The sequence below is a fragment of the Betta splendens genome, chromosome 21 (genome assembly GCF_900634795.4).
Source record: "Betta splendens chromosome 21, fBetSpl5.4, whole genome shotgun sequence".
Taxonomy (NCBI): Eukaryota; Metazoa; Chordata; class Actinopteri; order Anabantiformes; family Osphronemidae; genus Betta; species Betta splendens.
Window position 1 is genome coordinate 1,517,770 of NC_040899.1, and position 12,383 is coordinate 1,530,152.

At 53.2% G+C, this 12,383-nt stretch overlaps 2 protein-coding genes across 3 annotated transcripts; one reads left to right on the forward strand and one right to left on the reverse strand.

The window, feature by feature from the left end:
- Positions 1-290: 290 nt before the first annotated feature.
- On the forward strand, positions 291-4,218 carry slc35a5 (solute carrier family 35 member A5). Of its 2 annotated transcripts, XM_029136530.3 has the most exons (10): positions 291-415; positions 562-928; positions 1,057-1,155; positions 1,236-1,369; positions 1,478-1,545; positions 1,751-1,939; positions 2,771-2,971; positions 3,043-3,170; positions 3,239-3,507; positions 3,872-4,218. In XM_029136530.3, exons 2-10 carry the CDS (start codon positions 820-822, stop codon positions 3,938-3,940), a joined length of 1,266 nt encoding a protein of 421 aa, XP_028992363.1. In that variant the 5' UTR covers positions 291-415; positions 562-819; the 3' UTR covers positions 3,941-4,218. The 2 variants fall into 2 exon arrangements, with proteins under 2 accessions (XP_028992363.1, XP_055360970.1); XM_055504995.1 differs by lacking the exon at positions 291-415 and having other exon boundaries at positions 639-928; positions 3,361-3,507.
- Positions 4,219-4,315: 97 nt separating this feature from the next.
- Positions 4,316-11,177, reverse strand: ccdc80 (coiled-coil domain containing 80). The gene is made up of 10 exons (XM_029136528.3): positions 10,018-11,177; positions 9,747-9,944; positions 9,148-9,629; positions 8,744-9,058; positions 8,366-8,522; positions 7,103-7,239; positions 6,629-6,780; positions 6,002-6,105; positions 5,476-5,559; positions 4,316-5,013 (listed from the first exon to the last, which is right to left on the reverse strand). The coding sequence occupies exons 1-10, from the start codon at positions 10,676-10,678 to the stop codon at positions 4,691-4,693; spliced, it is 2,613 nt and encodes an 870-aa protein (XP_028992361.1). The 5' UTR covers positions 10,679-11,177; the 3' UTR covers positions 4,316-4,690.
- Positions 11,178-12,383: the final 1,206 nt, after the last annotated feature.

A 12,383-nucleotide genomic window follows, 5' to 3' on the forward strand; every position in this document is an offset into this window, starting at 1 on the left:
CATGGGACAATGATGGGAGGTTATTGGACAGAGGAGGTAGAAGGAAACAGAGGAGCTCAGTGTATAAATTAAGTCCCAGCAGTCTATGTCTATTGCAGCTTAACTAAGAGATGGTTCCTGTGACTAACAATCACTGCCAGTGACCTGAACCATCTCTAACTATAAGCTTTATCAAAAAGGAAAGTTTTCAGCCTGATCTTAAAGGTGGAGAGTGTGTCAGCTTCTCGAACCTGAAGAGGGAGCTGGTTCCAGAGGAGAGGAGCTTGGAGCTAAAAGCTCTGCCCCCTGTTCTACATTTAAACACTCTAGGAACCACAAGTAGCCCAGCGCTCTGAGAACGAAGCGTTCTGCTGGGAGCATAAGGAACTATGAGGTCTTTAAGATAAGAAGGAGCTTTATCATTGAGTACTTATAGGTGAGTAGGAGAATTTTAAATTCTATCCTACATTTTACAGGCAGCCAGTGCAGAGAAGCTAATGTAGGAGAAATGTGATAAAGACTGAGCTGCTCTCTGATCTCTGATATGTGAATATCAATATATGATCTATGATACGTTTACAGATTGAAACCTGGAGAGAAGAACAGACCAAAGTGACTCCTGAGCGAATATAAGCGTCCGCCGGTGACGTCATCGCGCACCCGTGCGTCTGCGCCGGTCAACCAGGAAATGGTGGAGTAAATACGAAGCTTGTCGACAGTTCGAAAACAGAAGAGCAACGGGTGAAGGTGTTGTGCGGCGCGTTGGTCAGAGAGCGTGGGTCACGTGCGGCGCGTGTAACGTCGGCTCCCAGTCCGTTCCTTCCCCCGTGCGTCGCAGCCATGCCGTGCTCGCGCTCGCGCTCGTCGGCTTACACGCTGGGCCTCGGCCTGGGCTTCGTGACGCTGGGCACCAGTCGCATCCTGCTGCTCAAGTTCTCCGCTAACGCAGGTATCTGACAATGACGCCAACGCCGTGGTTCCACGGGGACAAGGGGCTGTTGGCTGAGTGTCGGCAGTCAGCGTCGCTTTTGTTCCGTCTGTGTCTGCGCCTTGGTCACTGTGTGTGTTTATTCGCAGATAACAAGTATGACTTCCTCCCTGCGTCGGCCAACCTTCTTGCTGAACTGCTCAAGCTCCTCTTGTGCTTGGTGATGTCACTCAGGGTCATCGTTCGAGGTGACCGCCTCAGGCTCGGTCGCGTGTCTTGTGTCCGTGGTGACGTCACTCACTCGCTCTCCCGTTGCCTGTGTTCTCAGAGGGACGCTCGTGCAGAGAGCTCGGCTGCTCCTCCAGCTCGTCCTTCCTCCGGTCCCTGAAGTGGGCCGTGCCTGCGTTCCTCTACTTCCTAGACAACCTCATCATCTTTTATGTGATGACCTACCTGCAGCCTGTTAGTGGAGATATTAGTATATTCTGACGCTCATTAATGTTTTGTAAGCAGTCTTTGCCATTGTAAGGTGCCTGTAGGTGTGATGCTGTGGTTCTGCCTCGTCCTCAGGCCATGGCAGTGCTGTTCTCAAACTTCGTCATCCTGACCACAGCCGTCCTCTTCCGGATTGTTCTGAAGTAAGTGAGTCGGACTCTTCCCCAGAAAGCAGGAAGGTTTTGTGTAGACGAGTGTTGGCGAGTGAGCATCTGCTTTGCGCTGTATTCTTTTATTTTGCAGTCTTAACTGACTCCTCAGTGGCTCCAAACCTTAGATGACTCATCTTAACGCTTCACTGAAGTCACGTTGAGGAGACTTGAGATCAAATTGTCATTTTCCCATCAGGAGGCGTCTGTCCTGGGTTCAGTGGGCAGCGTTGCTCGTCCTGTTCCTGTCCATTGTTTCCTTGACGACTGGATCAGGAAGCAGCCAGAACTCCATAGCTGTGCCAGGCCTCCGCTCCAACCCCCACGCCACCCCCTCCAACTCCTGCAGGCTCTACACCCAGCTGCTGGAGCAGATGAGGAACAGCAGGTATCTCCACCAATGCGAGTTCCATTCAGAATGTTTTATCAGATCACATGAATGTCAGTTGAGGGAAGAGACTCGCTCTGTGAGTGAATGATAACCAGTTGTCTTGGGATAGACACTAGCTGGATGTCCTGAAGGAAGGAGCACCCGCAGTTCGTTCGCTAAAGCTTGTGTTTTTTTACTTGCCTTGTATTTGCAAAAGAGGAACTAAGGTTGTTGCAAGCGGTTCACAGATTATTTAGTGCCACATGTATGTGCTAATGCTGAACACCCTCTGTAACGTGGTTGTTAAGAATAAGAATAAGAACACCTTTAATAGTCCGGCAGTGGGGAAATTACGTCTCACAACAGCAGTACAGCTGAGCAAGAATACAGGTACAGAACAGTATGTGTTGGCACAGTACAACGCAGTACAGTACAGTTAGAGTGAGTATGAGGTCATTGCAGGGTTATTGCACAGTAATGGGTATAAGATTTGTACCGGTAACAATATACATGATTGTTCACAGATTTACACAAATATTGTGCAGAGCAGGTTGCTATATAAACCACTGATGCAGTGGGTGAGTGACTGTAGTGGGATGTGGTCAACAGTTCTGATTGTACAGTCTGACAGCAGCAGGTAGGAAGGATCTACGATATCTCTCCTTCACACAGCGAGGGTGGATCAGTCTGCTACTGAAGCTGCTCTCCAGAGCAGACAGTGAGTCCTCCAGTGGGTGAGAGACCTGGTCCATGATAGATGTCAGTTTAGCCAGGACCCTTCTGTCACCACCTCCTGCACCGTGTCCAGAGTGCAGCCCAGGACAGAGCTGTTGTCAACCTTTGTTGCAGTGCCAGTGCGTCGTGGGTGTCGTCCCTGCCCGGACAGGAGTGGAGAGCCAGAATGCTCCAGAAGCTTCGCTCTTTGGGCGTGGGTCACATCCTGCTCCTCCTCCAGTGCTTCATCTCTGCCATGGCCAACATCTACAATGAGAAGATCCTCAAAGATGGAGAGCAGCTCACGGAGAGCATCTTCATCCAGAACAGTAAACTGTGAGAGGCACCCTGTGAATTAGGACTGGAGGCTGAAGCTGGATTCTGATCCCACTGTGGTGTCATTGCAGCTATGCCTTTGGGGTGATGTTCAACGGTCTGACCCTGGGGCTCGGCAGCGAGGCCCGAGGCCTCACCGTGCACTGTGGCCTCCTCCATGGGCATAACGTCTACTCCCTGGGCCTGGTGCTGGTCACCGGTGAGTAGCAGTGATGTCAGATAACTGCTCACAGCTCAGTCTGTCACTCGTTTCCGTCTTCTCCCCAGCTGCTTTGGGTTTGTCTGTGGCCTTCATCTTGAAATTCAGAGACAACATGTTCCACGTGCTGACGGGACAGATCACCACCGTTCTGGTTACCGCCCTCTCCCTCTTCCTGTTCAACTTCCAGCCCTCACTGGACTTCTTCCTCCAGGCTCCAATGGTGCTGCTGGCCATCTTTATCTACAACGCCAGTCGGCCCAAAGACCCAGAATACTGCCTTCAGCAGGAGAAACTGCGGGTCATCAACGGCGAGGTGTTCGAGAGGTCCAGAGGGGTAGGGAGCAAAGCACAAACCTCCACCAGACTAGCACACACTCCCACACACTCCTTTGTTCCAGTGTCACTCACCAGGCCCAGATTTAAAGCCTGTCCCCTCCACCCACACACATCACGTTCCCTGTAGGAGACCTGGCTCCAGGACGAAAGCAGTGTTCAGACTCACGTTGGAGCCGTAACTCACAGAACGTCATTATTTAGTCTGTTGAAGAAGGTTTGATCAGGACCTGAAATTCATTATTTATTATCATAGAGGCATTATTTGTTACCAGCTGCTTCACAGTAGTAACTCCTTTAAACGTGTGAGTTGTCCTGCACTAATAAGAGAATTGCTTCATAAGTCGTGTTGTGTTGTGTTGCAGGACGGCGAAGAACTGGAGCTGCTGGCGAAGCCCAACACAGACAGTGAATCTGAGGAGGAGTCTTTGTAGCATGTAGTCCTGTCGCTGAGCACGGAGGGTTAGGACTCGTGCTCCTGGACACAGGACGACCACGGATACGGGTCCATTTTTACCGGAGCAGCTGTCACATGAGCCACGACACTGTGGTGGTGGTCACCGAAAGAGACTAGTGTGAACGTCTGGAAGCGCAACAGGCCTTAAACTTGGCAGCACCTCGATGTTTTACTGCTGCTGTGAAGATGAACCCTTTTCTTCTTGTGCCATAATGTATAAATACTAATCTGAGAATAAACTGCTAGTGGATCAGAGCGTTTACGTCCTCCACCGTTTGGCCACTAGGAGGAGATGCGGCTCCACAGAAGGTTGTAGAGCCTCAGGCTCGGGCTTGAGTCAGGGACACGTCACTGGTGGTAAACAAATGTTTATTTGTCAAGTGTGTCAACAGGGCATAAATAAGAACATTAATAACAGGAACTTTACAAAGAAGAAATAATGTAATGGCTTATTTCTAAAAGAACTAATTGCACCTCAGATGTCTAATAAATACACGACTTATTTCAGCCAGTATCTACAAATAAAAGCTGTGTAAATATGACTTTAAATGCAGAAAGAGAGAAAAACAACAAGCAGAACAGTCTTTGAGGGTCCTTGACCCAGTGAGTCCAGCCCCCACGGGTCTCTATTACCAGCAGGATCACATGCTACACAGAACTGCAGGGGCGGCGGCTTTCATGAAGGGCTACGAAGCACTGAGGAGCAGTCAGCCATGCGCTAGCCGAGTCAGTAGCCGTAGCCCTGGTGGTAGCCGTCCTCGTAGCCGCGCTCGTAGCCGTGCTGGTGGTAGCCGTAGCCTCCGTACTCGTCCTCAGGGCAGCGCATGCCCAGCGACTGCTGGATGGCCATCTCCTGTCTGCGCAGCTGCATAGAGTCCACCAGGTCGTAGATGATGGCCATGGACCACATGGGGGACGGGTACCAGGACTTGACGTTCCCGTCCTTCCCTACCAGCAGCATGGAGAAGTACTCTGGGCTGACCTGGAAGTAGTTCCTCATGTCCTTCACCAGCGTGGCCGACAGCCCCTCACGCTCCACGGTGGCGCTGCCTGGAAGCACACGTTCAAGGCAGGACTATTTACGCAGTGGTCCGAGTGGGGAAAGTACAGCCGTGTTTATCTTTGGAGGCCTGTTTGACGCGGGCTGAGCTCGAGCCAAAAGCTGAAACCTCAGCTCACTGACAGCAGCGCTAGATTCTACAGCCATGCTCAAGTCAACAGCAGAGCTTCATATGAAGGTGAAGCAATGTTTCACATTTTGACCCTGATCCCGGTGACGTGGTGGAAGGCTGAAGGAGGCCTCGGTTCTGGGACCTCTGACCTGAGTGAAGTGGAGACGTGCTGGCCCACGGGGGCTGGTAGAGGCCGCTCCTCTGCCTCTTCACCACTGTGACCTCTAACCTCAATAGTTCACAGTGTAACTGATGGGAGAGGAGCCTGGTCCTGACTGATGGACATGCACCCCCCCTCGGACAGTGACCTGATCACAGACGAGCCGCATTCACTCCTTACCGTTAATGGGGTAGAGCTCCAACACTCCACCCATGTCCGGCAGTTGAGCACCGACCAACTTGAGAACTGCGATGTGTCTCAGACCTGCAGCACGAGGCAGACAAACAAATCTGTTAAGGAGATGAGAGTGAACCTTCAGGCATGAAGCTAAAGGGGAAGTGACTCCCGATGACGCCACCTCTCTGGTTTTCAGGTTCACATGATTCTGTCTGACGGGTGCATAAATGATGGTGTAATAAAGTCGAGTAACGGAGACGCTGACGATGAGGAGGAGCTTGTCCGGCACCGCATCCCTCCGTGCACCGATGCCTCCACACGTCTGCATGTCTGGAGTCATGTAGTTTGTTTATCCTGTATAACGGAGTTCATATTTTGCGCTTTAGGAGCCATAATTTACAGCAGCCAATGTTTTATCACAGATCCATAGAGAATATTTCCTCCGTCATTTCTCCTCTTTTTAACTGCAGCAGGCAACAGCTCGGCAGCGCCTCCCTCCGGGGTGAGGCCCGGGAGGACCGCGACTCACCCAGGTTGCAGGCCTGGCTGGTCAGGGCGTAGAGCTGCTGCTGGTAGGCCCACTCCTCGTCGCTGGGGGCTGAGATGATGAACAGGCGACGTCTCCAACGGAACCTGCAATTACACAACGTTTTAGCCTGGATGTAAGTGGCACGTTGCTGCAGCAGTGAAAGCTCTGTAAGACGAGGACTTGGTGCTCGTACACCAACATGTTCCCATGTTATTTCTGCAGAAGGGAGACAACCTTAAATTATGGTCAAAAACCTGCCAGATCGCAGCACTGTGATGTGGTGTGGAATTCAGGTTGCCATGGAAACAAACGACAGCCTGCCTGCTTTAGACATCATGCGAAAATATGTGACTGCAATGATTCAGCTGTGATGAGCGGCAGGTTTGTTTCTGTTCGTATCTGTGGAACACGCAGGCTGTAAATTCTGACCCGGCTGATTACTGAGCCGAACAACAAACATCGGGTTTCATCATCAAGCCTGCATCAAGTCAAACAGGTCCCCGGTTTAACCGTCAGTACAACAGCGAGCGTCTGTCTGCGTAACGCGGCCTTAGCGGCGCTGCCATCACCTGCTCAGGTGTGTGTCTGACCCCACGGCCCACGCTTTGCCAACATCAGTGTCCTCACCTGGACAGGAAGTTCTCCAGCGACCTGGGCTTGTCCTCCTTCGCGCAGGTCACCCCGTCCCTCTTCTGCTGCTCCATGTCTCGGATACGGGAGGAAAACGTGTCGATGTAGTCGAACACGGCCTTCATGGCGATGGGAACCTCGTAGGATTGCTGCCAAAACAAGAGTGTGTCATACTCTCCAGAGAAGTGGGGAAGCGACAGGACAAATGAACCCATGTGTCTGGAGACGACACAGAAGACTTGGTGAACCAGTGTTCAAGCTATCAAGATGGGGAACACAACCACAACCGATCGTTCCTCAACCACTGCTGGGAAAGAGACATGAACCTGATGTCAGCCTGATGTCTCAGCATGTAACACACACTCACTCCTTCCCAGGATTCACTGAATGCTTGTTACACACACACACACACACCCACACACACACACACACACACACACAGTCCATCAGGAGGACCCATCAAGCTCCTACCTTGACTCTCATGTCGATGTCGGTGAGGACCATGTAGAAGTCCTCGTACGTCATGCCGTAGTCCTTCCTCAGCTCCGTGATCAGAGCCTGGTTCACCAGATCCTCCTCACGGAGGCCCTTCATTGGCTTGTCCTTCTCTGGGGATGGAAACACGTGGGACACATCACAGGAAAACCTCGCACTGGCCTGACGTAAGAGGGGCAAGTAAGAAACGCAGCTTTATGGTTTATGAAACCGTCGAATCATTAGACAAGTCGATGCTTTCATACGTCTGGAAAAACCCAAGAATAGAAGTTGTTATGATAAGATCCCCATTAAATAAACAGCACAGACAGCATGCAGCATCGCTGAGCAGCGCTTTCATAGTACGTAGCTCTGCCTGGGCTACGAGCAAGGCAGCAGCCTGAGCACTGAGCACCACCAAGTCAAAGCGCAACACTATGATGTCACACTGAGACATTCAGTCGGTCTGCAGTGAAACGCTGGGGAACAAGCGTCGACGAGCCGTGGGTGGAGGCGTCGCTCTGGACGTCTGAATGGACTGGACTACGGTTCTACACAGTGACCCGCGGGTCAGTACCGGGTGGTGACAGACGTAAAATGACTGTGAGGGGGGGAGTGTAACTGGGTCATATTGTAATAATGTTCTGATTATAATACTATAACATACCGAAACGCTATAATACCATTATAACTGTAACACTTGGTAGAACAACGAACGTCCTCCTCTTTAGTTCTTCTTCTTTGCTCCTTTTTCTGTAGTGGGGATTCATGGCTGCTCCCCTGACGCTCCCCTTTTTCTCATGACTCCAGTGGGAGAGGTGGGTGCTGCTTCACTGATCACAATACGTTCATATATAGCCAATACCTTCATATCCAGTGTTACTTTTAGGTCCCACACAGTTTTTCGTTGACGCTGCTAGCTTGAAGCGGGCTAGCTTTAGCGACATGTGTCTGGGGATTCAGGTGCAGGACAGAGGGCAGATATTTGCCCTGCTCTGGGTTATTGCTTTGACCTTTTAGACAAAAAACAGAACAACTCTGAACCCCGTCTGTTCTACTACAACCACACAACACAGAAATACAGCGGTCACAGCCACCGTTGAGCTTTCAGGAAGACCAGACTGACCAGAAGAAGGTTCCACAGAGACCATGAGCAGCTGGACCGGCACAAAGACCCGGACGCTTCAAGACCTATGGGTGACTAGTGATCCATCACAGCTGCTGGGCCCAATGGAAGGACCGGATGGCGCCGCCTCTTACCCAGCTGGTAGTGGTCAATCTTCATGGTGGAGTTGGTCAGGGAACCGAAGATGGTGATGATGGACACTTTCCTGATGGCCATTTCACACACGGACTCCAGGTACTCGTCTCTCTGCTGAACGTACATGCTGTTCTCCTCACTGGGCGACGTGATCAGCTGCAGGGAGGGAGGCAAAGAGGTCAGAGCATAAGGGCAGGGCGCGTGTCCCTCCCTGTGTGCTCCACCTGCACACGACTGGAAAGCAATGACATTATGATGATGATCACCCAGAACCAGAACACGCCTGCTTGCCCAGTGCTTGGATTCTTCTCCTGCCGCTACCTTCCCATTCGTCATTAACTGTGGGCCGAGTGTCATCACTGGTGTCATGCTCTCACCAGCAGCCGCCTCCTGTTCTCAAAGTAGTCGAGGAAGGAGGCCACAGCTCCTCTGGGAGGGGGCGTGGGCCTCCTGCTGGGCTTCGGCTCTTCCTGCTTGTCCGGGTACTTGGACGGCTTCTTGCCATTCTTCTTGCCTCCGGCCTTCCCCCCTCTCCTGTCCGGCTTCTTGGGCGCCCTGTCGCTCTTCTTCTTCTTCTTCTCGTGCTTGCCCTTCCCTTTACTGGTGGGGTTGGGCTCGGTGAAGGTCTCCTCAGGACCACTGGCCGTTGGCTTACTGGGCTCATACGGGTCCTTGTGGTCTTTGGTCAGCACCTGCAGAGGTAGACATCGCCTGTCAGCCACACGTCATCACATCACTGGAAGCTGAGCATCATAAATCGATTCCATATTAGTGTATCCACCTTCTTAAAGGGTTTGTGTGAAGAAGGCAGCAGCTTGTGCCTGTGTGGACCTTTGCTGCCCCTGTCTGTGCGGTTGTCTCCAGCCGCGGTGGACCTCTCCCTCTGTGCGGGGTTGTAGGAAGTATCAGCAGTGGTTTGAGGGGCCGGCAGCCACAGCGCCGTGGTGTGGGCTCTGGTCGGTCTCAGGGTGGTGGAGGTGGTTGTAGCTTTGGTGGTGGTTGGTGGTTTAGTCGTGGTGGTGGTTGGTGGTTTAGTCGTGGTGGTGGTTGGTGGTTTAGTCGTGGTGGTGGTTGGTGGTTTAGTCGTGGTGGTGGTTGGTGGTTTAGTCGTGGTGGTGGTTGGTCGTTTAGTCGTGGTGGTGGTTGATGGTCGTGTGGTTGTCGTAGTTGCTGTGGTTGTGGTGGGAGTTGTGGTTGGTGTTGTCGGTGCCTGTGTGGACTTCACAGGAATCTTCTTTGTTGGTTTTCTTTCTACATGTGTGTCTACACACACACACACACACACACACACACACACACACACACACACACACATTTTCAGACCTCAGTCAGATCCCGTGACGGCTGCTTTGAAGCTGTGGGAGGCGGGTGCACTGTCACCTGGGAGCGGCCCCTCCTCCACCTGCCCCTCCACGCCGGCGTCTTTGCATTTCTGGACGAAGCCTTTCTGACGAAGCTTTTCCAGCCTCCTCATGGGCGACTGGTCGATCACCTCGTACATGGCCTCCAGCCTCACGGGGTAGGGGTACCTCTCCTCCACCTGCAGCGTCTTCTTCAGCAGCACCATGCCAAACTTACCTGCAGGTCATCACAGCACAGAAGCTTGAACAAGGCTTTGACCTCATTTAGGTCCTCTGACGTCATGGCTCACCTTTCTCCAGCTTCAGGAAGCTCATGAGTCTGGGGATGAGAGCAGTGTCCAGCGGCTCCTCCAGCACCTTCCCCTCAGCGCTGATCCTCCTCACGCTGCCTCCCATCGCCCCCTCCTGGTGAAACATGACGATCTGGTGCACGTGTCGCTCTGCCAGCTCGCAGTACACGTCCGGCTTCAAAAGCGACATCATCAGCCGGTAGTAGCCGTCGGAGTCATGCGGAGCGGAGATCACCAACACGCGGTTCTTCCCCGCGAAGCCCGCCAGTAGGTTCGGTGACCCGGCGCCGCTGGGCATCCGGGTCCCCCTGGCCTTCGCTGCTGGCGCGCCCTCGTCTCGCTGGACGTTCTCGTGCCGCGGCGAGCCGAGCTGAGTCCGCGGCGCCGCAGCCGCTCCTGGCGCCGCGTTGCCCCGCACAGCTCCCGCACGCTGCTCGGCCTGAGCCCCGCCCTCCCCGGGGCTGCGCACAGAGATGGCGGAGCTGAAGCCCGGGCGCGCGCGCCCGAGCAGACGCTCCGTGTCCGTCGCGCCCTGCTGTGTACGTCCGCGTCTCGCGCGTCTCTGCAGCTGGACCCGCTTCAGATGAGTCTGCGTGTCGGCTTCGGCCGTGCGGGTCAGGAGATACGAGAGAGCCACGAGAGCCAGAAGCAAAGCCTTCATTCTAGCGACACGTCAAACAAACTGTAAACAGACAAAGACCCAGACGTGGATCCGTTTTCAGCGCGTCTTTACTTCATCTGAGTTCGGCGACGGATTGGGTCCAAATGAAGCGTAGGTTCTGTGTTTAGAACATGTGTTCTGCTGAGGAAACCTGACGCAGAGCCGCGACTGAGACCTGACTTTACTGCGCGTAACGGTTACATCCAGCACCCAAGGTCAGAAATGACGCTCAATACGCACGCAAACCCTTCCTCGGTTCGGTCGAACTCTTTGGACCGATTCACAGTCCAAACATCAAGCGAGCATTTCCAAATCCAGCGGATCTTCAGCCGCAGCTTTTGTCCGAGGCGACTTTCTGGACCCGGAGCCGGAGCCGGAGTCTGTGCAGTTAGACGCGGATGTGCTCCTCCTTGTTCGGACCACGCGAACCTCCGGACCTGCCCCGAACCCGAACCCGAACCGCAACTCCTACAACAACACGCGTCCAAAGTTTGTGAGTGACACCCTGCTGACAGAGGAGACGCACGAGCACAACGAGGACGAGGACGAGCGTCAGGGTCCTGCTTCCGAGCAGAGGGACGCCCACAGACCCCCCCCCCCCCCCTCCCCACGTGAGTGTGCAGGAACAGATGAGTGTGAAGTGGTGTGTGTTTGAACTGGTCTCACTTCCAAAAGGAAAATAAAATGAAACTCTGCTCTTTTGGTTCAAGTCAGACGTTTCCATTTCCTCTAACACAGTTTCCCAGTTGTCTTGTAATTAGGTCTAAGTAAAGACTCAGACTCAGAAGGAAACCGCTGGTCTGACCCACATCCACTCTCTCTGCTCAGACGAGGAATCCGCTGCAAATAGATCATGCACAAAAACATGTATTGTGTGTTTCGTGTCTTCACTCATATCTGGGTGTGTGGTGACACAAATCACTGCAGCAGAAAACAGCACACACATTGTGACTAAAGTTGAGCCACTGAAAGTCTGAACAGGTCAAATAACACAACAGGAACCAGAAGTGGGACGTGTCCGCCTGACTCCCTCACTCTGGCATTCAGCTCCACAGAACCACTCCCATTGGGTCCGATCCCGTGCAGCTGCTCTCGTCCTGGAACCAGCAGCAGCTCGGCCTTAGTGGAGAACAGCTGGAGGTTCTGCTGCTCTCTGGTACCTGAATCTGTGACCCGTCCTCACAGACGTCCCACACGACGCTGCCGCCTGCGTCTCCCGTGGTCCCAGCGGTTCTGAGCTGTGGACCAGTGCCGCCCATCACCTCAGAGCCTCTCACTCACCAGCGCCTCCACAGCGGTCGAAGCAGGTCAAAGGTCGTCAGGTCTTCCATTCCCACCTCTTCCTGGTTTTGTGTTCTTCTCCCCTCACGTTGTCTTCTCAGGCTCTCTGTGCTTTATGCCTTTCCGCCCTTTGGACGTTGGTCCTCTGACCTCAGGGATGTGACTCAGTTAAACCCATTCATCAAGTTGGTCCAGAACGTTTCCCATCAGAGGGTCTGAGCTGAGTCAGTCCCCACATGCTGCTACTGCGTTAATGAGCCCAACATGTGGGGCGCGCTGATCCTGCAGGTTTAAACTTGAAGGAGCCGAACCTTCCACCGCTCAACAACTGTATAGAAGGAGCACGAGGCACAGATGGTGAACGTAAAGCCCTCAGATGCAGCGGAGGCACAGCTAGTTCCAGTCAGAGGCTCAGAAACAAAGC